The following is a 24,131-nucleotide window of genomic DNA, read 5'->3' as shown; positions in this document are numbered from 1 at the left end:
GCCAATTCTGAGGACCGGTAGTGGAGAGCTCTGGAGCTTGTTTCCGGCCACCTCAGCGGGAATCGGAGACGCGAGCAGCTGGGTCTTTGGGAACTGAGGTAGAGGTATAACTGTTGTCGCGGCGGAGCAAGTTAAGACGCACCTACGGCCGTCCGGGCCAGTGTTGAGTTTCCGTAGCCTGTGAAGATGGTGTTGCTCACGATGATCGCCCGAGTGGCGGACGGGCTCCCGTTGGCCGCCTCGATGCAGGAGGACGAACAGGTGAGCTGCTAGATCCCCGGGACCCCAAGTTCCTGTCAGAGCGCTCTGCTCTCAGCACGGGATTCCTCCTTAGGACGCGGGAGACCCTTATGGCCTCCCAGGCGTTTCTGACCCCTCTGAAGTGCTTTTCCTCTTTTGGCAGTGGAGAAAAATAAGTCTTGTTAGAATAAATCTCTGTTAGAATAAATCTTGCCTGAAGGCGGAGGTAGATTTTTGTGTTACCTGTTTCTTTTTAGAAAAACACTCTGGAGAAGGGATAGGTTTGGCTGGTTGTGATTATCCAGTGTTCTGTAATTCTTTAGGGACTTTGTTAAAATTCAAGATTTCTTTTTTTTTGCTGTTAATAAGGCTGACTGACAGGTTCTGGGAAAAATCAGCTCCTAAGTCCTCTTTTCGTAGCACCTGATCCTTGACCTAGTTTACTGACATCTAGTGAAAGCAGATGAGGTATTATTGCCACATGTATGCACCTGTTTGAAGTTCAGTACTGTACCTTCTTTCAAAGTTATGCCTAATTCCCACCTCCAATAAGCCTTACTAAATTTCTGTTGTTGGAATTATAACCCTTGTGTTATATTCCTGTAATGCTTTGTACCTTTATTTTACAATTTTGCCTTTGTCTTTCAAAGTTTCCTAGCAGGCAAACGAGAACTCTTAGTCATCTATGTGTTTCCCATAGCTTTTACAATAGCAGCCTTGTGCTAGTAGGTGCTCAAAAATGTATTGCGTTGATTAAAAAAACAAAACAAAACCTCTAGATAGCTTGAGAGGAAGAGGCTTTGTGCCTTAAAATCACAAGGCAAATTTCTGGTGTGAGACAAGCTCCTGGAGCAAGGTCAGGAAGTTCCTGAAGAAAGGAGGCTGAGAATGAAATTTATATAATTTATTTAAAGTGTTCAACTTTATCTTACTTTATCATACAACCCAAGTAATGTAATTTAAAAAATAAACAAAACCTCAAGGCCTAAAAAAAGATGAATATTTTGCACATTTTTTTGAACTTTTCATTCATATATTCATGAAAAAAAAAACCTCATTAAACACATCAGATGTGCCAAGCATGGTGTTAATGCAGGGGTTTGGGGAACATAGTCCCTACTTTCATGGAGCTTACAGTTTAGTGGAGAAACCAGATAACTAACAATTATAATGTAGTATAACTGCCATGGAATAGGAAGAAGTTACTGTGGTTGAACATGGAAAAGGTATCTAAATTGAGTTTTGGACCTCAGGAAAGTGTTCCCAGAAGAAATGACATCTAAGCCAACGGTAGTGTTTCCTAATTAGGAAAGCTTCTATTTGGTTATATGCCGTTTTAGGTTTGATTTGGAAATATGTTTACTTTCACTTCTAGGAGAGTAATGATACAGATTGTGAAGTTGCTAAGTTGCTTAGCAGGTCATGCTAAGTGAAATATTTTCTATTTATTCCACAAGACAAAGTCTAAGTTGAGATAAAATTTGAAAAATATAGCATACCCTGAATTTTCAATTGTGAAATATTTTTCTCTTGTCCAATGTTAACATTTTCCAGGACTGTGCAGAAGGAGTGAAATTGCTACAATGAATGCAGGAACATGATTTGAAAAAAGGGAGATGGTGTGGGGGAAATTTTCCTTGAAGGATATGTAGTTTGATTAAGAAGTAGTTTTCCCAAAGGGACAGAAATCTGGTCAGTTTTCCAGCTATTGCTTTGAATTCCAATGTGGGCAAAGAATATAAATTGGATTTGAAAGTCCATATATCAGTAGGCTCTTATTCTCTGCCTTCATACTTCATTGAAAAAATTAGTTGATTTATTACTGTGTGTTTCTTAATTCCAAATTAGGTATCAGTTTACTAAGATGGGTTGCTTTGTTTAATTGACAAGGAAAGATATTTTACACAGAAATATTTTTGTGATTGTAATTCCATAGTGATTTCCTTTAGGAATTTTGACTTTGAATGATAACGTCTTTCCAAAACTTTTAATATCTGCAAAAATATGAATCTTTGACTTATTTTTACTATTATAATAGTATACAGAACATTTATAGAGTGCCTACTACATACCACCCATTGTGTTAAGCCTGTTAAATGCATGATTTCATTCAATCTTCATACCAACTATTAGGATAGGTACTATTATTATCCCCATTTATAGATAAGGAATCTCTGAGGCTAAGAGAGCATAGGTCTCTTGCTTAAGGTCGCACAGCTAATAAGTAGCACAACAGAATTTTTCACCAGGGTTCCTCCCTGCCTCCTTTTTTTCCCTTCCTTCCTTCCCTGTTAACCTACAACCACTATGTTAGTTCCAGGTACATAACATAGTGATTTGATAGTTCTTTCATCAGGGTTTTTTAACTTCGGCACTGTTGACATTTTGGAATGGATAATTCTTTGTTGTGGGAAAACTGTCCTGTGCATTGTAGGATGTCTAGCAGCATCCTTGGCCTCTACACCTTATATGCCAATAGCACTGCCACCACCCTCCGTCTAGTTGTGACAACCAAAAATATTTCCTGACATTGCTGCATGTCACCTGTGGGGAGGAGGGGCAAAATCACCCCTGGTTGAGAACCACTGTTTTGGTTTAAAAAAAATTTTTTTTAAATTAAGATACAGTTGATTCACAATATTATATAAGTTTGAGATGTACAACATAGTGATTCACAATTGTTACAGGTTATACTCCTTTATAGTTATACACGTTTATAATTACTATAAAATATTGGCTATATTCCCTGTGCTGTACAATATATCCTTGTAGCTTATTTATTTTATACATAGTAGTTTGTACCTCTTAATCCCCTACCCCTAGCATGCCCCTCTTCCCTTCCCTCTCCCCACTGGTAACCACTAGTTTGTTCTTTTTAATCAATATCTGTTTGATTCTACACTACAGGCTTAGTACCTAACTGCTTCACTTGTTCTAAGACATTTTAGTAATGTATTTACTTCTTAGGAGTCTGGAAATAACTTTGTAAGAAATGGCTATCTTGATCAAATAGTTTTATAGTTAAGTACCCTAATTGTCCGGGCCAAATAATTCAATGTATTCTTTCAATTATTTACATTGATAAGAAATACCATATCTTAGGTGGTTACTAGATGCTAGTCCTTGTACAAACTGTCTTCTCACTGGAGATGAACAATTATTCAAATAATACAATAGAGCGTTTAAAAAAAAAGATAGAGTATCTTATGCACTGTTTCCTCTGTGCTATAACTAGAAATGTAGGCCTAAGACAGGTAGATGAACTTTTCTTTTCCAACCTAGACTCTCTGATATTCTATCTATTTCTTCCTTTCTGATGTATTTCTCCTTTTTAGATGTTTGCAATTTCTTTATCTACCTTTCTGTTCTACCTCAAAATGAACCATATTCTCTTCAGGTGGGGCAGGGAACTCCCTACAGGGCAGGGAACTCCCAAGAAGCAGATAGTCTTTTGTACAGTTAAACTGGCGCACTCGCCCAATCATTGAGGGTTGATTAATCACCTTACTGTTATTGCTGTTAGAAGAAAATGGTTGGTTCTTGGTGCCCCTGGCCTTTGATCAATAGAGTTCAACAGGAATTTACAAATGATAAGAGCTTAGCTAAACATTCTTATAAAGGCAAAAGATGGCATTTGATACAACTACTTGTTCAGCAGTCATAGGTGACAGCAATAAAAAGGATTGTGATTGTGTGGCAATTTACTACCCTGTACCTCCTGCATTTTGTATACAGAACCACATCCTAAATATACTGATGATCTCAAATTAGTTTCAGAATTTGTGTAGACATTCACATCTACTTCATTACTGGATTGCTAACAGCTGTCTTCATTATACTGTATATAAGTTTCATCAAGTCTGTTCTAGATGAAGTAGAAAACAGAATTAGGACATCTAATCTAACTATTTTTAGATAGACTGGCTGACTGTGAGCCCTTTGTGACTGTAATCTTAAAAGTGAACCTAGGGTTTATCTGTAAAGCCATGATTATGTTGTTATGTGAGATCTAAATCAGAGCTGCCATATGGTTTCTTGAGCATTTCCTATGAATTAGATTTAATATTAAATAGTAAGATATCACCTAGAAGGTGGATTTACCATTACTGAAGCAATTTTAATTATACAGGTGTTATAGCATGCTTAGGAGCAGGGGCTTCAGAGCTAGACTGCCTGGGTTCATATCCTAGCCCCTCCCCTTATTGGCCCCAAGTCCTAACATTGTTCAAATCCTAGCCCCTCCACTTATTGGCCCCAAGTCCTAATATTGTGGGTACAAATACGCAGTAAATAGGAATGGATGAATGAATAATTTTCCCATTATAAAATTAATTTCTGATTATTGTAGAAAATTGAGTAAATATGTACAAACAAAAGGACCAAAAAAGTTAATGGTGATTTTTTTTTTTTACCATTAAAAGTAGTGGTAAAATTAAGTAATCCCTACTTGAGTTATATCCACTTGATGTCTAACCTTAATCTTTGTGTGTGTGTTTAAAATCAAATAATCGGTAATACTGTAATACTGTTCCACCTAATTTTTTTCACTTAGTGTATAATGAATATCTTCTCATATCATTAAATATTACACAGCATCATTTTAATGGCTCTGTAGTATTCCATTATATAAATATATACCATATGTTATTTTTTTTAACATCTTAATTGGAGTGTAATTGCTTTACAGTGTTGTGTTAGAAGATGTGGAATTGTTGGAAAACATTACGCAAAATTTTTAAATTTCTAATACATATTGTCAAAATAACTACCAGGAAGACTGTGCCAGCATCATGCTGCCAGGAATGGTAATGCCAACTGAACCAGCATTGTAAAATGTTGGTTGGCATGCTGTAATTCCTATGTAGATATGTCCCCAGTGTTATACATTGGCAGTCACTGCTTTGTTCATTGTAAATTCCTGAAATTGTAGCATGCTTTTGGCCATAGTTTCTTGTAGGTCGTACAGTTGTTAGTCTCTTTCTCTCAGATTGCAGTAGTATTTACAGTGCCTCTTATAAAGTCAAAGGATTTGTGCTAATCTTCATTTCACTGACAGTTTTTTGCCATTTCTTTTTTTTAATTGAAGTGTAGTTGGTTTACTATATTATATTAGTTTCACACTTAGAATATAGTGATTCAATATTTTTATAGATTATACTTCATTTTAAAGTTGTTATAAAATATTGGCTATATTCCCTGTGCCGCACAATATATCCATGTAGCTTTTTTATTTTATACATAGTAGTTTGTACCTCTTAATCCCCCCTACTGCTGTCTTGCGCCTCTTCCCTCCCCTCTTCTTACTGGTAGCCACTAGTTTGTTCTCTATATCTGCGAGTCTGTTTCTGATTTGTTATATTCATTCATTTGTTTTATTTTTTAGATTCCACCTATAAGTGATAACATACAGTATTTGTCTTTTTCTGACTTATTTCACTAAGCATAATACCCTCTAGGTTCACCCATGTTGTTGCAAATGGTAGAATTTCATTCTTTTTATTTGCCATGCATTTTTTTAACTAGTTCCTTTAAGGTGCTCACCTGCCTTTAGCTGTCAAAAAACTTATAATTAACATTTGTGGTTGTGGTTATTTTATGAATACCTCTGAGACACTGATTTAATTGATTTGGATGTGGAGATTGAGCAGGAGTAGTTATTTTAAGAATTCTAGGTGCGCTTCCCTGGTGGCGCAGTGATTGAGAGTCCGCCTGTCGATGCAGGGGACACGGGTTCGCACCCCGGTCCGGGAAGATCCCGCATGCCGCGGAGCGGCTGGGCCCGTGAGCCACGGCCGCTGAGCCTGCACGTCCGGAGCCTGTGCTCCGCAACCGGAGAGGCAACAACAGTGAGAGGCCCGCGTACCGCAAAAAAAAAAAAAGAATTCTAGGTGATTCTTGTGTGAAGCCAAGGTTGAAAATCATTGATCTATGTTGGTATTATTTCTTGGCACTTTAGTAGCGTCTCCAACTTTGTTTGCATCCCTTTAATCTACTGTTGTGGGGTCAGATATCTTCGGAATGCCACATAACAACATTGGTGAAGCCAACAGATTGACAAGTACCACTCAAATTTAGGAACATAGGATATTGTGCACTAGTTCAAAGCATGTGATGGTATTCACTCTCCCCAACTGGCTGACCAGTCACGAGAAAAACAATGTATAGATTAGTAATACTGTTTAATATGATAATGTTAATATACATTATAATGTTAATTATTACAAAGTATTGTTAATATATAACAATATACATATACATGTTAATGTAGGAGTATTTCTCAAGTGAACAGCCTTATAACAAATCGTTGCCATAAAAACAGTGCTAAACTACAAATCGATACTTCTAGTGGTCTCTGCCTAACTCCCCTGGTTCACCTCATTCTTATTTACTTCCTTATTTATATTGAAATTTCCAGTTCACCATTTAATTTTTTTTATTTTATCTTATTTTGAGTTATAATTGACATATAACATTATATTAGTTTCAGATGTACAACACAGTGATTCAATATTTGTAGACACTGTGAAATGATCACCACAATAAGTCTAGTTACCCTCCATCATGAAAAAACAGTTATGAAAATTTTTATTCTTTTTTCTTCTTGTGATGAGGACATTTAAGTTTTACTGTCTTAACAACTTTCAAATAATGCAATACAGTATTATTAACTATAGTCACCATGCTGTACATTATATCCTCATGACTTATTTTATAACTGGAAGTTTGTGCTTTTTGATTCCCTTCACCCATTTCGCCCACTCCCCGACCCACCTCCCCTCTGGCAGTCACCGGTCCATTCTCTATCTATGAGCTTGTTTTTTGAGCAGGATTCCAGTCTTTTTTAATGGCTGAATAGTATTTCATTGTGTATATATACCACATCTTCTTTATCCATTTGTCTGTTGATGAACACTTGATTATTTCCATATCTTGGCTATTGTAAATAATGCTGCAGTGAGCATAGGATGCATATATCTTTTTAAATTAGTGTTTCGTTTTCTTCAGATAAATACCCAGAAGTGGAATTGCTGGATCATGTCGTAGTTCTATTTTTAACTTTTTGAGGAACCTCCATACTGTTTTCCATTGTGGCTGCACCCATTTACACTCCCACCAACAGTTCACAAGGGTTCCCTTTTCTCCACATCCTCACCAACACTTGTTATTTCTTGTCTTTTTGATAATAGCCATTCTAACAGGAGTGAGGTGATATCTCATTGTGGTTTTGATTTGCACTTCCAGTTCACTATTTTAAATATAGCTTAGAATCCTATACTTGTACATTTGTTTATCTGCCAGTTACACGATTTTATCATTGCTTCCTTGACTGATTTTACTCTCAGCTCAGTGGTTCACCATCTGGAATTTTAAGTTTCACTTTGTACTTTCTCATAGTTCTACCGTAGGTCCAATCCCTAGGAGAACCCTGTGTAAACACTTTTCTATTTAAACATTTAGTTATTAAACATCTACCAAGGAGAGACAGTGTTAGATCTTTCAATTCAAACTAAATAATCCAAAATAAAATAATTCCTTCCCATCACATGGCAAAAGTTATTTGTTTGTTTCCCCCAGTATGTGGATGAATAAATAATGTATATTTGCTTCCCATTCTTCATGCACTTCTTTTCCATTTTGGATGTAGTATGTTATTGAGGTATGATTTTCTCCTTTTGAAATGACATTGCTGTTTCCCCCAGTAGACTTCTTCCTCTCTTTAAAAAATATTGTAAAATCATTTAGAAATTGTTTAGGAAAATATTGCCTGTAACTCTATCATCCAAATGTTATTATTTTCATTTTTGTATGAACATACCCCTTGCTACCCAGACTTTTGCTATCCAAACTCAGGAACCAAATAGATTTATTTAGTAAAGGATATTGGACTTTCCAATCTTTGTCCTTGCTCTTATTCATTTTTACCTAATTGCAGTTATAGTGTTCATAATAATTTGCAGTCATGGGTGCACACAGTTTTGCTTAAATGCTCAATACTGTAACACTTTATGGAAGATTTTGCTTGATATTTCAGCACAAAAATGAGATGATTCATTCAGTCTGTTGTTCCCAGGACTTTCCCCTGAGTATGGAACATGTTGTACAGTTCTCTGCCAGTAACTGTGCAAGTGAAATGGGTTAGGAGGAGGGCACTGACCTAATAGTGGAAAGAACACTGGATTGAAAGAGTGCCTTAAGGAGTACACTTTTGCTTTTTAGCAAATAACTATTGTGACTTTGTTGAAAAACTCGGGATTTGGTCCTCCTTTTTTCTCTAAAATAGGCCACTTTTATTTTGTTAAAATAAATCTTACTAACCTGTACATGAAGGACCGTATTCACATAATGTCCTCAAAATATGATGCTTCTCACAAATTGGTACTGCTTTTTTGGTGGAAAATTCTTAAATGAAGGTGTCTTCTTTCAGTCTGGCCGGGACCTTCAACAGTACCAGAGTCAGGCTAAACAACTCTTTCGAAAGTTGAATGAACAGTCCCCTACCAGATGCACCTTGGAAGCTGGTGCCATGACTTTTCAGTGAGTATAGTCCTGATTTCTTTGTGATTATTTAAATATGAAATACAGTAAATACAAGTAACACCTGATAAGAATGGGAACTTTTTTAAAAGTAAAGGTAACTTTAAAACTATAGTTGCTCCATGGAAGCAACTTTCCTGGCTCTAATTCTGCAAAACTGAAATCTTGGTTTCTTTATTCAATTTCCATACAATAATTCAACCTGTTATCCTGTGTCTAGTAAATGCTATACATATCATGCAGTAATAGGTAACTTTTGCTTTGGGAGCTTCTTGGAGCCAGACACATGTAGGTTAGTACCCTTGCTCAAACATTTACTGACAGTGTAACCTTGAGCAACTCACATGTACTTCTCTGGGCCTCAGTTTCCTCTATAAAATAGGGAATCATAGTTTTGTGAGGATTATGAGAGAATCCATGTATATCACTTAACATCTTGTCTGGCACATAGAGAATAGTCAATAAGTGTTAGTTTTTATTTAGAAAAAAGAAAATTATAAAAGATAATTTAAGGGCATCTAATCAGTGGTTATAGACAATGCATACAGCTGAGAGAGGGATCAAAGCAACTTTATTGGATTTCAGATTATCTACAAATAATTGGTATTAAATGTTTAATACATGTCAAGTTTGAAGTTGATAAAACAGGAAGGATTTAACAAGAAAAGAGAGGGCAGGAAGATCAGGTGAAAATAAAAAGGAATAAGCTAAATAATCCTTACCATGTTAGGAACGCAGATACCAAGATAATATAGACCTGGGAAGAACCTGCTCTGTTTAACTCAAACAAACAAACGCTTTACTCATCAAGAACAAGCAAACAAGTATAAAGAATCAAAACCAAAACAAAACCCTGGCCTATTGGTTAATAAAGTAGTGAATATTAAGTTTTGTAAGGTATTTCAATATCAAAAAATATTAGAGGCACTTCATTATATAGTATTTTTATCTCTACCATGGGTTAGGAACAAAAAAGATGTAAGAAAGATCTCATGGAATTGAAGAGAGATTTTCTTCTGCTTGGTTCTTTATAATCTCATCTCTTCCTTTATTTCCATCCAAGAACTGTTTATTAAAGATTTATTCTTTGTCAGACAGTGTATTAAGTCTTGCCTGTAATGTTTTACCTTATCCTCTTATTAGCAGAGAGAGACATATACACAAACAACTATACTGTAATACCTTAGGACAAGAAGTGCTGTAGAGCAGAGAGAGGGAAGCAATAAATTCCCATTTATAGAGAGTAAGTTTCAGGAAAGGGGAAAGAGGGAGGGAGAATAGAGAGAAATTTCACAGAAAAAATTATAGTAGAATTGAGCATATGAAAATGAAGAAGGTTTCTCCAGGTACATAAAATAATATTATAGTTAGAAAAAAACAAAATAAGCAGAAGTCCACGAGCATGTGAAAGAACCTAGCTTATTGGAGAACAACATGTTGTTCGGTGTGTTAGGATATATGATAGAAAGCAGGATATATGATGGAAAGCAGCCTACACTTGTTTTGGAGGGCTCCAAATACTATACCACGGTGTATGATTTTATTTTATAGGTAGTAGGGAACCTCTAGAGTTTTTAAGCAATATCATATTTACTTTTTAGGAATAAAGCTAGTGGTTTAGAAGATGGTCTAGACTGAAGGCAAGGAGACTGGTTAATTTAGGTGCCCAAGCAAGAAATAGGACAGCAGTATTATTATTATTGTTGTTGTTATTATTATTATTTTAAAGGGCATGAGAGATCATATAATATAATAGACTATAAACTATGCTCTGTGGAGTCATAGGATGCCTTAGGAAAGACATAGAAAGGACAGGGGTGGGGGTATGTGTAATGCTTTGGGCCCTTAAACTCCTACTTAAGCTAAAGAACTTCTCATTTTATTTGCTGTACATATTAGTCTTCTGGATATAATTTTTGCTGAAATAAAGAGTACTATGGCTAAAAAGTTTGAATACCACTGAGTAACCTAACCTCTTTCCAAAACTATCTCAGACATGTAGTCACATAGCCTCTTCCAGACTGCCAGGGAGCTCACTCTCGCAAGAGGAGTCAGTTCTGTTATTGAACAATTTGCAGTCAATACAGAGTTCTCCTATCCTGGAAATTCGGGAATATTATTAGTCCTGATATTATTTTCTGTACCCAGTAAATATTATGACATTAACTTCCAACTTTTAAATATCTACAAAAATTTCCAATTCCACTATTTTTCTTACAGCTGGAAGAAATTTAAATGTGTATATACTTGTTTACCACACATAATCAAAGGGTAGATGGAGTCACAACTCCAAGTTTTCAAGAAAAAGTCTTATGTATTAAGATATTTTAGTTGAAGAATTATGTAATGAATAAATATGTCTAAATACTCCTTTTGGAATATACTTCTAATAATGGGAAGATGTTTGCTTTCTGATTCCAGTGATTTTTGGTTTGAAATTGACTTTCTGATTTAGTTAGCCTCAAAGGGCTTGGGCAAGAATATTTTCAAAAGTTTGTATAGGGAATTCCCTGGTGGTCCAGTGGTTAAGACTCCACACTTTCACTGCCAAGGGCCCAGGTTCAATCCCTGGATGGGGAACTAAGATCCCACAAGCTGTGTGGCATGGCCAAAAAAAAAACAAAACAAAGATTTGTATGGCACTGAGAGTCTATTTCAGATTGTTGGAGGTGTTGTTAATCTACAAACAACTTTTTCTTGCTTTTCTTTTGTCTCTGCAGCTACATTATTGAACAGGGGGTGTGTTATTTGGTTCTGTGTGAAGCTGCCTTCCCTAAAAAGTTGGCTTTTGCCTACCTAGAAGATTTACATTCAGAGTTTGATGAACAGCATGGGAAGAAGGTGCCAACTGTGTCTAGACCCTATTCCTTTATTGAGTTCGGTACGTTTTTGCGCATCACCTTTCTATCAAGGGAGTAGTCGATATGCAGAAGCTATTGATATAATTTTGACACATTTTTTTTTTCTTTATGCTTACCTACTGAAGTTTTGGATTCTCCCTCCTAGTCCATGTCTTTTGTCCTTTTGAATGAATGAGGCTTCCTTCTCATAAGTCATTTTCTCTGGTCTTTTGATTTTTTCCTCATAGAACTTGTTGCCCTTTGCTCTTTTTTGTTATTTAGTTTGATTCTTCATTTGGGTAAAAAACTGTGTCTAAAGATCTAGATTGACATGTAATAACAGTTCTTTTTCCCCCCAACCCAACCTCCTCACCTCCCCCACCACACACACACTCACATACTCACACTGAGACTCATTTTATGGAAATCAGAAGGAATGGTGAACGAGATCCTCTAATTTAAGTACTAGAGGATATATGGCATTGGGGCATAACATTTACTACATGCAGAAGTAGTGAGCATGGGTGTCCATATTTGTATAAGAATTATAGAAAGACTCATTACTGGTCAGATCTGGTAAAGTGTCTGATGGCAATAGATCAAAGGAAATGGCCTTTAAGTAGAGGAAGTGAGAACAAGTATGATTAGACTACATCACTGACATTTTTAGTTAAAAAAAAATTGGTTTTACTATCTCTGAATTTCTGAAATGTTTTGAGTTTGCTAGATAAATGGGTCCTCTTGCTTTTTAGAAATAAAGAAATCTAGCAAAGCATTCCAGTGTTTCAAAACTATAAACTCTCCAAGTGCTAATTTATAATGTCTGGTTTTGCAAATTTTATTTTTTTAGACAATAGCGGTTCAGTAAACCCAATAAAAAAATAAGACTGCTGTATCAAGGTCACACAGGAAATAGTTGGTATACTCAAATTAGCTTAAAGAATTTATATACAGAGATATGAATGGGTTATAGATGAACTGTAAGGTACAGTAACCTGAGACCAGTAGCATGGTAATTGTTATCAACCCTAAGCCTGAATGGATAAGAGAAAGCAGTTTCTGGAACTAGGAAGGAGAAAATTTATGGAAAAGGCCCATTTGAGAGGAGCAGTAACTTTTGGTAGAGGTATACTGCCAGCCCAAGATGACTTCTCAGGGAGGAGCTAGGGGAATAAATACTTTGATATCACTATCCACTCCCCTTCTTCCGTACTCTTGGGGCTCCCCCATTGGCTGAACCTAACTGGAAGCTAGAGGGCAAAGAACCCATTGATGTAATCCATGCAGGTCAGCTTCCTGCAGGCAGAAAGCAGGCCCAGAAGGGTGGAGAGGAGATCTAGAGGCAAATGAAGGGTATCAAGCACACACATCTTAACAGTTTTTCTAAGAGTTGAAAATATAATCTTTAATAATCATTCTTTTCATAGTTTTGCATTATATAGACATTGGCAAAAACGAATGAGCCTGCAGTTTTGTAGTAGTATTTTGGGAAACGCCTGTCCCATTGATACTCATTCAAAAGCTTGGTTAATCACGAACAGTTGCAGATCCAGGACTAAACTCAGAATTTACTCTTTCCTACTTCTTTGATGGACACGAAAGAAGTTGTTAACAGTAACTTTTCTTCATCATTCTAGATACCTACATTCAGAAAACCAAGAAGCTTTACATTGACAGTCGTGCTCGGAGAAACCTAGGCTCCATCAACACTGAATTGCAAGATGTGCAGAGGATCATGGTGGCCAATATTGAAGAAGTGCTACAACGGGGAGAAGCTCTCTCAGGTCTCTAAAAGCAGTATGAGTCTTATGAATAAGTGGCTCTTAATCCATAGGCAAGGATAGCTTATTTGGGAGTACATTTTATGCTGTCAGATTCTATCTAGTACTGTTAAGAATTCATCTTTCAAAAATGGATTACATTGCAAGCTTCCAATATATATGTTTCTTCCTAGTGTGGTTAGTTTCTATTGAGTTGGAACAATGTAGTCTCATTCCATATCAGAAGCAATTACTGTTTCCAAGATATTTACAAAATTAAATCAATATTTACAGAAACACTTAAGGGAAATGAAAAGAAGAATGAGAGGAAATTGTCAAAGATTTATTGCAATAGTTTGCTGAGTAGCCACTTTGGGAGACTTTACTGCTGTCAGATCAAATGTTATAAAATGCCATTTTCACCAAGGCATTCCTCTGCTGAAAAACTTTTAAAACCTGTGACTACAAGATAAGGTCTAGTCTCATCTCAACTTAATTTTCATTCATTCAGTCATTATTAACTGAGTACTTGTAATGTGCAAGGCACTGTGTTCTCTATAATGGAAGATAAGGAGATTGCAAACGTCTCTCATCCTCTCTAGTTCACAAACATTCTGCCTCAGCCAGGTCAGTGTCCTCATCATCCTGGACCTTCTTTAGGATCTAGATAAGAACTGCCTCTTCAAAAAAGCCTTACCTGATCCTTATATCCCACAATGCATTAATCTCTTTTGTCCTTCCAATTCTGAAAGCACTTACATATGTAATGTTTTTTAGCACATAATGTGTTATATATATGTGTGTGTACTAATTTACCTAAAAATATGTATGTTTACTTAATGCTTAACTGTTACCTAAATGTTTAATGTGAGCATGTACTTTTTTTTTACATCTTTATTGGAGTATAATTGCTTTACAGTGGTGTGTTAGTTTCTGCTTTATAACAAAGTGAATCAGTTATACATATACATATGTTCCCATATCTCTTCCCTCTTGTGTCTCCCACCCTCCCACCCTCCCTATCCCACTCCTCTAGGTGGTCACAAAGCACCAAGCTGATCTCCCTGTGTTATGAGGCTGCTTCCCACTAGCTATCTACCTTACGTTTGGTAGTGTATATATGTCCATGCCACTCTCTCACTTTGTCACAGCTTACCCTTCCCCCTCCCCATATCCTCAGGTCTGTTCTCTAGTAAGTCTGTGTCTTTATTCCCATCTTACCCCTAGGTTCTTCATGACATTTGTTTTTTCTTAGATTCCATATATATGTGTTAGCATACGGTATTTGTCTTTCTCTTTCTGACTTACTTCACTCTGTATAAGAGACTCTAGGTCCATCCACCTCACTACAAATAACTCAATTTCGTTTCTTTTTATGGCTGAGTAATATTCCATTATATATATGTGCCACATCTTCTTTATCCATTCATCCGATGATGGACACTTAGGTTTTTTCCTTCTCCTGGCTATTGTAAATAGAACTGCAATGAACATTTTGGTACATGACTCTTTTGGAATTATGGTTTTCTCAGGGTATATGCCCAGTAATGGGATTGCTGGGTCATATGGCAGTTCTATTTGTAGTTTTTAAGGAACCTCCACACTGTTCTCCATAGCGGCTGTACCAATTCACATTCCCACCAGCAGTGCAAGAGTGTTCCCTTTTCTCCACACCCGCTCCAGCATTTATTGTTTCTAGATTTTTTGGTGATGGCCATTCTGACTGGTGTGAGATGATATCTCATTGTAGTTTTGATTTGCATTTCTCTAACGATTAATGATGTTGAGCATTCTCTCTAATGATTAGTGATGTTGATCATTCTCTCATGTGTTTGTTGGCAGTCTGTATATCTTCTTTGGAGAAATGTCTATTTAGGTCTTCTGCCCATTTTTGGATTGGATTGTTTGTTTTTTTGTTATTGAGCTGCATGAGCTGGTTGTAAATTTTGGAGATTAATCCTTTGTCAGTTGCTTCATTTGCAAATATTTTCTCCCATTCTGAGGGTTGTCTTTTGGTCTTGTTTATGGTTTCTTTTGCTGTGCAAAAGCTTTGCAGTTTCATTAGGTCCCATTTGTTTATTTTTGTTTTTATTTCCATGTCTCTAGGAGGTGGGTCAAAAAGGATCTTGCTGTGATTTATGTCATAGAGTGTTCTGCCTAGGTTTTCCTCTAAGAGTTTGATAGTTCCTGGCCTTACATCTAGGTCTTTAATCCATTTTGAGCTTATTTTTGTGTATGGTGTTAGAGAGTGTTCTAATCTCACACTTTTGCGTGTACCTGTCCAGTTTTCCCAGCACCACTTATTGAAGAGGCTGTCCTTTCTCCACTGTACATTCTTGCCTCCTTTATCAAAGATAAGGTGACCATATGTGCATGGGTTTATCTCTGGGCTTTCTATCCTGTTGCATTGATCTATCTTTCTGTTTTTGTGCCAGTACCATACTGTCTTGATTACTGTAGCTTTGTAATATAGTCTGAGGTCAGGGAGCCTGATTCCTCCAGCTCCGTTTTTCATCCTCAAGATTGCTTTGGCTATTCGGGGTCTTTTGTGTTTCTATACAAATTGTGAAATTTTTTGTTCTAGTTCTGTGAAAATTGCCAGTGGTAGTTTGATAGGGATTGCATTGAATCTGTAGATTGCTTTGGGGAGTAGAGTCTTTTTCACAATGTTGATTCTTCCAATCCAAGAACATTGTATATCTCTCCGTCTATTTGTATCATCTTTAATTTCTTTCATCAGTGTCTTATAATTTTCTGCATACAGGTCTTTTGTCTCCTTAGGTAGGTTTATTCCTAGATATTTAATTCTTTTTGTTGCAGTGGTAAATGGGAGTGTTTTCTTGATTTCACTTTCAGATTTTTCATCCTTAGTGTATAGGAATGCCAGAGATTTCTGTGCATTAATTTTGTATCCTGCTACTTTACCAAATTCATTGATTAGCTCTAGTAGTTTTCTGGTAGCATCTTTATGATTCTCTATGTATAGTATCATGTCATCTGCAAACAGTGACAGCTTTACTTCTTCTTTTCCGATTTGGATGCCTTTTATTTTATTTTCTTCTCTGATTGCTGTGGCTAAAACTTCCAAAACTATGTGGAATAAGAGTGGTGAGAGTGGGCAACCTTGTCTTTTTCCTGATCTTAGTGGAAATGCTTTCAGTTTTTCACCATTGAGGACGATGTTGGCTGTGGGTTTGTCATATAGAGCATATACTTTTTAAAAGTAGTATTTATGTGTTTCATATCTATTTCATATACTTCTTTTATTTCTTTCACAGTAATTATCACAAGTAGTTTCCTTAATGTGTATTTTTTGAATTCAACCTTGTACATATTCATGAATAATGGGTTTTCCTTTATTATGAATTGCAGATTTTAACCTTTATGTCTGTAGTCAGCAGTTGTCCCAGCATATAGCTTCAAACTCTTTAAACATCAGATTTTGGATTTGTGAGTCTGTGTAAATTTTCATCATTACAGACTCACAGGTTCTACTTGGGATAAAGTAAACCAGCACAGGAATTTTTCTTAAATCCAAATTTTATATACTGGTCAATTTATCAAAAGTGTAACGGATTTTCTTCTAGTGCTTTGCTGATTGCTACAAAGCTGATATGCTGATTAAAAAAGAAGTACAATTCTACCCTTAAATAACTTCATGTGATTGGGAAGATAAGAAAGATTGTCACAGAGTAATTTATAGATAGTATAAGGGAACAAACATCAGTTGAACACTTACATTGTGCTAGGCAATATGGTAGGGGGACTTTACATATATCTTAGTTATTCTTTAGAGTAATCCCATGTGAAGTGGGTGATATCAAACTGGTTTCACAGATAAAGAAGCAAAGACTCAGAAAAGTAGCTTACTATAAAAGTTACACTGCTAGTACCTGGCAGAATTTGTTGGCTTTTGGAGTCCTTGTCCATCTTCAGTGAATGACAGTGTTAAATCATTATATATAGATCTGTAGACAATAAGAGCTATAAAAATGTAGAAGGAAGTAGATAAATGAACAGGAAAGATTTCTTGAGTTTTGATAGATCAGGAAGGAGTGAAGAGTGGTATTTTAAGAGGAAGAAAAAGCATATGCTGAACAGAGCATATATGAAGACAGTGGAAAGATTAGGCCACCTCAAAAAATGTTCTCTTCCTCTTTAAGCTTCTGTATAATAAGAGTCCAACTTTTACACCTTTTTCTCCTTCTAAGTTTTAAAGTTTTAGAGCTAATCAACTTTGCATTTATGACCCAAGAATAGTTCCTGTGGGTTCTTTTAACAAGATCAAATTATGCCTTTTTTACTGCCTAAATATACCTGTTTCTTTTAAGCCATAGGTTTTATTTTTTATCCAAAGATGTCACCCTATTAGACTGTAAATTCCACAAATATAGAGATCATGTATGTTTTGATCATAATTGTATCCTCTAGCACTTCTCATGGTGCCCATAACATGAATATTTGCTAAATGACTTCTCCAAGCAATAACTTTGTCTTTGTGATACTATGTGTTTCCAAATGTTCCAGTGTAAAGGAATTCTCTTAACTATTAATTATTTCATATGACCTAATATTTATTTCCTTGCCCAGTTATTCTCAGCAGATTTAGATTCATGTAGCAAATATTTATTTATTGATTTTTCACTGTATTTTTCACTGACTATATGCCAGATCACATTCTAGGCACTGGGAATATAGTAATAAACACAGTAGTAGTTAAAAACCTCTGTCCAATGGATTGTACATTCTAGTAGACAGGCTGGAAAGATTCCTTGCAGCATTGTCATGGCTATTTCTCATCCCTTAACTGCTTTTTGCACTAGGTGCTTTTCTTACAGGACGAGTTCTAATTTGGAAATGGCTGGCATGCCTGTGTTATTAAGTAATGCCACATTTCTCAATCAAAACCAGTCTCTATTAAGCAACTCCAAATATTCCAAAAGCATTCTCCAAGGAAGAACAAATAAATTCAGATTGCAATATAGTTTTTCAGAATTTTAAAGAAGTAAAAAGTTTTATTAGAATTTATTTATGCCAAACTGAGAGTTTGTTTTTATTATTAAAAACATGCCATATATTTTAAGCCCAGTCTAGCTTGTGTATATCTGACTGTTTCTCTAAGTGCTCAGTTAACAATTAAAAGAAGATACTGACATTACAAGTGTCCTTATAGGAAAAAAGAAAAACTTTGCCTAAGATTCTAAAAAGCTTAATTTAGTAGATATTGGTGGTTTTCTAGCACCTTTGATTGTATTTTCATTATAATACAGCTTTCCTATATCTGTTAAATATAATTTCTGATAGCTTTATCTTCATAATAATAGTCTTTACTATGTGGAAAGTCTTAGAAATTTGGTAGCAGTCACCACTGAGATATAGCTTAATACTCAATGTCTGGTTCTTTGAATTTTCTGGTTACCTGCATCTTTTATCTTACCTGGATTACCATTTGTCAAAATATGAGCAAATATGATTTAGACCATTAAGAGATTATGAAGATAGTTATGGTCAGCTAACATTTGTCAAGTGTTTACTGTATGTAGGCATTGTGCTTACTTTACAGGCATCCTATGATATGTTTATTGTTACTATATAATCCCTATTTTTATAGACAAAAGAAGCTGGGTCTTAGAGAGGCTGAGTTGACCAATACCACGTGACTGGTACAGCTGAGATTTGAACCAGAGCCTGAGGCCAGAGCCTGCATACAGCCTCAAGAATTTGAACATAAATTGATCTGATAATTTTAAAATGCATTGTAGATTTTACAGTGCTTCAGGATCACGAGTTAATCAGTGTATGCAACCATCCCCTAAAAATAAAAATGATAATTTAAGCTTCATGGTTTGAAATAGTGCCACTCATTTTGGTTATTTTTATGTCTTAATACATTTGATAAAATAAGGGACTAATTGATGTTATCCTTTTTTCCTTTTTGACAGCATTGGATTCGAAGGCTAACAATTTGTCCAGTCTGTCCAAGAAATACCGCCAGGATGCGAAGTACTTGAACATGCGTTCCACTTACGCCAAACTTGCAGCAGTAGCTGTATTTTTCATCATGTTAATAGTGTATGTGAGATTCTGGTGGCTGTGAAGTAGTGAATCCAGTCACTGGCAAGGAAGAACCTAGAACCCAGCAGGTGTATGTTTTCAGGAAGCTGAGCTCACAGAGATGCGTATTAGAATCCAAGTGGAACTTCTGCCTCTAAAGACCTTGCAAGGAAAGACATGTCCTGAAAATGAAAGATTACGCCTCATTTAATGAAGCTTAGCCCTATGTAGAAAGTGTCTTTTGGGGGCAGAGGCTTTCTCTGGGTGCTAAGCCATATATGTTAGGGAACAGTAGATTGTTTTATTTGTTTTTTTCCCTCCCAGTGTTTTACATTTTTAAAACAGCACTGACTGGGCATTCTCATCTCTAATGGAGCCGTCAGTGAGGTTTGGCTTAACCAACCTGTGCTAGCAACAGTCTGAAATCCCTTCAGAGAAGGCAGCCCTTTGGAAAGTTTTTGGACTCTGTTTAATCAACATTCCGTTTGTTGGTGACACTTGTGATTTTTCAGGAATCTGAGTTGTTGATGGCCTTTTAAACAAGACTCCAGTATGTGAAGGTTAATTGCTGTGCTGCAAGAGATCCTGTCTGTTGGCCCCTGTAGGAAGTTAACCTTTGTTGTTTTCCATTTATGATGTTTTGCTTATTGCACAATTGCTTTAGGGTTAAATGAATTATATTGATGCCTTGAAATTATAGCACTCCGTGATTAAGAAGCTAAAATGTTTTCTGTCATTTACTCCTTAAAAGACTTAAATGTTTTGTTTGGGACATTCTTAATTTTATTTTTCCGCATCTGGTTTATATTAATCTAAGAGTGAATGTAGCGTACTGATAGCCAGAGGCCCCTGACTTAGTGACAAAGAGAGGCCGGCTCATGACTACAGCTTTGTCCTGCCCTTTTCTCACTTTTTCTCCACTACGATGTTCCCCACTCTTCCTCCTGCCACAATTTGCTAACATTTTTTAAATTCCTCTATGTCCAATAGTTTCATGTCCCTCTCAGGATATCCTCAAATTTCAAAATGGAAAATATTCAGTTGCATAGTTAATTAAATTGAAAATTTTCAGAGCAACTACTCAAACTACTAAACACATTTATCTGAGAAAATCTGAGAGCACCTTGTATCTGCTTCAGTTATGTAATTCTCTGAGAATGTTCCAGAAATAGGTAACTCATTTACAGTAGCTTCTATTAACAAATAAAAGTACCTATGATTTTTCCCTTTTTTGCTCAGGGATAATGGGAATTTCCTTTTACCTTCTGAGGTAGAATTTTTTTAAATGGGGAGAGTAGGCCTTTTAAATATTGTCACAAGGGTCTACAATATAACCTATAATTACTACACATACTGCAAACATTTCTTTAAATTGTACAGGAAAATGAGCCTACTTCTTAAAATCTTTGGAAAGAACTTTAACCAGTAAGCAATTTTATAACTCAGGATCATCAAACCTACTGTTCTGATTCCTGATAGAGAAAAAAAATTCTATTTCTTTAAAACAAGGCAAGGAGAAATGCTTATTTTATTCCTGATAATTTACAGAACTAGAATAAAACTTTTTTCTTTCCATTTTGGACCTATGTCTGCCAATTGGAGTTTTGTGCATGAAATAAGAAGTTACTTTTTATAGCGAATAAGTGCTTTGAAGTCCCTAAAAGGCTTATCCTAAGTAATGATATTGGTAATAAAAGCCTTTGAAAGGCTGAAAACCTAAGTATTGGTACCATAGCATTTGGTACTTTTGTAGGAGTGGAGAGTGGCAGCTCGTTGAGAGTTGCATGCTGCAACCAAGTAGTCAGCAATGAAATAAATACTTCTAGAATGTTCCCTTTAGTGTGAAGTTTTGTTATCTAGTTAATTTACGTGCACATCTTCTTCTATAGATACACTTCTACCTAAACTCAGTGAGTTAATTAAAAAATGAGTTGGGGTGGGGGATGATAAACAAAGGGATAAGAAAGTAGTTTAAGATTATGATGGTAGAAAATGAAAGAACAGGACTGTCATAATATGACTTCTGCTTCTGTTCCTTATTGGAGGAAGTGGGAAGATCTGACTAGATGAAATGAACCAGCAATCAAACAGGTATCTAAAATAGAATGTGATAAATACTGTTCAGGGTTATCGGGGGCACATTAAAAAAGGACACCTAATTTACTGTGGGAAGGGGTGTGGTAAGAGAAGGAGATTTCCCAGACGGAGTCAACGGCTTGTGAAGAGTCATGAGTTAAAAGACTGAGGCCCATTTGGGGGATCATATAGCTTGGTTTAACTTAACTCATAGGTTAAGTGTAGGCAACTGAGACTTGAGGAAGAAGAAGTAGACGGTACACTGTCATGCAAGTCATTCAGACTATACTAACATCAGTGGCAAGAGATGGCATCAGATTTATAACTTCAAATGATCATTCTGGCCATGCTATAAAAGATATATTAGAGAGGAATAAGCCTGAAAGTAGGGAGATGAAACTAAGGAGCCATCAGAGTAGAATGAGACATAGACAGGTTTCAAGTTATTTTCAAGAAAGGAATAATCCCACATACTGAAATATTTACACAATGCTTTCTTTGTTAGGAGCTTATTTTAATTCTCATGTTGACATTTTGAAGTAAATACTGTTCACACCATGTGAATGAAGAAACTTTACTGCACTGAGGCACAGAAGAGTTGAGTAATTTATCCAAAGATGCAGAGCTAGCAAGTGACAGAGCTAAGATTTGAACCTAGACAGTTTGACTCCAGAGTCTGTGCTTTTCTCCACCATACTATACCACCAAGAGGTCAAATCAAACAAGTACCACAAAATGTATTTTGAATTTAACAATTAGGAGCGTAATCATACAAGCAGAGTAATTCCAGGGCAGGAGAGACACAAGTCAGATTGCAGTGGGTTGAGGATTGTGTGAACCACTAGGAGATAAAGACATTGAACTACTCTTTAGAAGTAGCTTTTTTGGTTATGGCACTGAACTTCATAACATGTTTTAATTAAGAAATCTCACAAGTGTTAACATAGCAATATTTGGCCCATTGTATGTACATCTCTTCATTTAAATGTCTAACTGGTTCTTAAGCTTTTTGGAAAACCTTTGAAAATCTGGTGAAGGGTATGTGCCTTTACCCCAGAACAATGTTCATGTGTACATGTATACCAAGTATCACATACTATGTCAGGGTTTTCAAGAACTCTATAAAGCCTGTTCATGACCTGGTGGTCCATGATCCCCCCCAGCTAAGAACTCCAAATATAGAGGATGTGGAAACTCAAAGGAAAGAATCCAGAAACCTTGAAAACTGTACAGCTGAGGTGAACTAGAAAAATTCTACAGTTTGAACTAACTTTGTGGATGAGATTCATTCTTAAAAAATTGTGTAAAAAAATTCTATCAAATATTTTTGGATCTTGTTCTACAGAAAAAAAATATTTGGTCCAGTTCCTCAAAATCAAGGATCTTAAATTTTTTATTTCTACTTTTATCAGTAGGAAGTCTTGCAAAAGCAAGTTAAGAAGGCAAATGGATAATCATTTCTTCATACATAGTATTTAATAATACATGTATGAGAAAACATCTCAATTTAAATTCCCATCTTATTGGGAGTTTTCATGACCTAAGGGCTTGAATGTTGGTGGACACACAATTAAGGCTTTTAGTTAGTGTATTTAGCAGAACTGACTGAGCCCCATCTGGTTGTCTTTTTAGCTCAGCAAAAAGGCAAAGAGCAGTGGTTGTAAAGATGTTACTACTGTAAATGCACATTAACTAATTGGACCAAATAAATAGCTTGTACTTTTTAAAAGTCCCAAAGAAAAATTTGTAGCATGTGTGACATAGTTTGAGGTAGAAGGGGCAAATTGAGTCTCACATCCTATTAATCATTACAGACAGCGTTGACCCAACAGTATAAAACTATCTTGAGCAATTTAATCACTCCATTCTAATAAAGTTTATTTCAAGTGCTGTAATTGAATCCATGTCTTAGATTAGAAAAATTGTTGGAAATTTGACTTCCATATACTAATCAAAACTGGACTAACCTATAACCTTCATTAATTGAGCATATGTGTCAGTCATTTTACATGTATTATTACAGTCCTCATAACCATTTTCCCAGCTTGCCCAAGGTCACATAGCAAGTTGAAGTACTTGGGTTCAAATCCAGGACTGCTAGACACCCAACCACTACATATACTGTTTATTCCTAAATTATGATGTAGAAGTGTTTGTCCTAAGCACCATTTCACTTTGTCCTGTCAAGTTATTTGTTTTTGTCTTTTTTTGGAAAAGGTTGGCTTTTTAAAAATATAATTTCATTTTATTATTTCCTTCTCTTATTCATTTACTTATCTGTCATTTCTCCCTTTATTTTTTAATATTTTTTGCTCTCGGGTTCTTGTTTGCCTTTTCTCCTTGGTTTGTAACACATTTTTTAAAAACTTTATTTTCTATTGGAGTACATTTGATTAACAATGTTGTGTTAGTTTCAGGTGTACAACAAAGTGATTTGATTATACATATACATGTATCTATTCTTTTTCAAATTCTTTTACCAATTAGGTAGTTACAGAATATTGAGCAGAATTCCTTGTGCTATACAGTAGGTCCCCATTGGTCATCCATTTTAAATAGAACAATGTGTGCATGGCAATCCCAAACTCCCTAACTATCCCTCCCCCCACACACACCCTTCTCCCCT

The 24,131-nt window shown here is 35.9% G+C and overlaps 1 protein-coding gene across 1 annotated transcript; it reads left to right on the top strand.

Moving 5' to 3' along the window:
* On the top strand, positions 1-23,390 carry SEC22B (SEC22 homolog B, vesicle trafficking protein). The gene is made up of 5 exons (XM_079931520.1): positions 1-261; positions 8,666-8,775; positions 11,496-11,656; positions 13,253-13,399; positions 19,318-23,390. Exons 1-5 carry the CDS (start codon positions 187-189, stop codon positions 19,470-19,472), a joined length of 648 nt encoding a protein of 215 aa, XP_079787646.1. The 5' UTR covers positions 1-186; the 3' UTR covers positions 19,473-23,390.
* Positions 23,391-24,131: the final 741 nt, after the last annotated feature.

Source organism: Stenella coeruleoalba (genome assembly GCF_951394435.1).
Source record: "Stenella coeruleoalba genome assembly, chromosome: 1".
NCBI classification, from domain to species: Eukaryota; Metazoa; Chordata; class Mammalia; order Artiodactyla; family Delphinidae; genus Stenella; species Stenella coeruleoalba.
The sequence above is the reverse complement of the archived record's forward strand: the minus strand, read 5'-3'. Positions and strand labels throughout refer to the sequence as shown.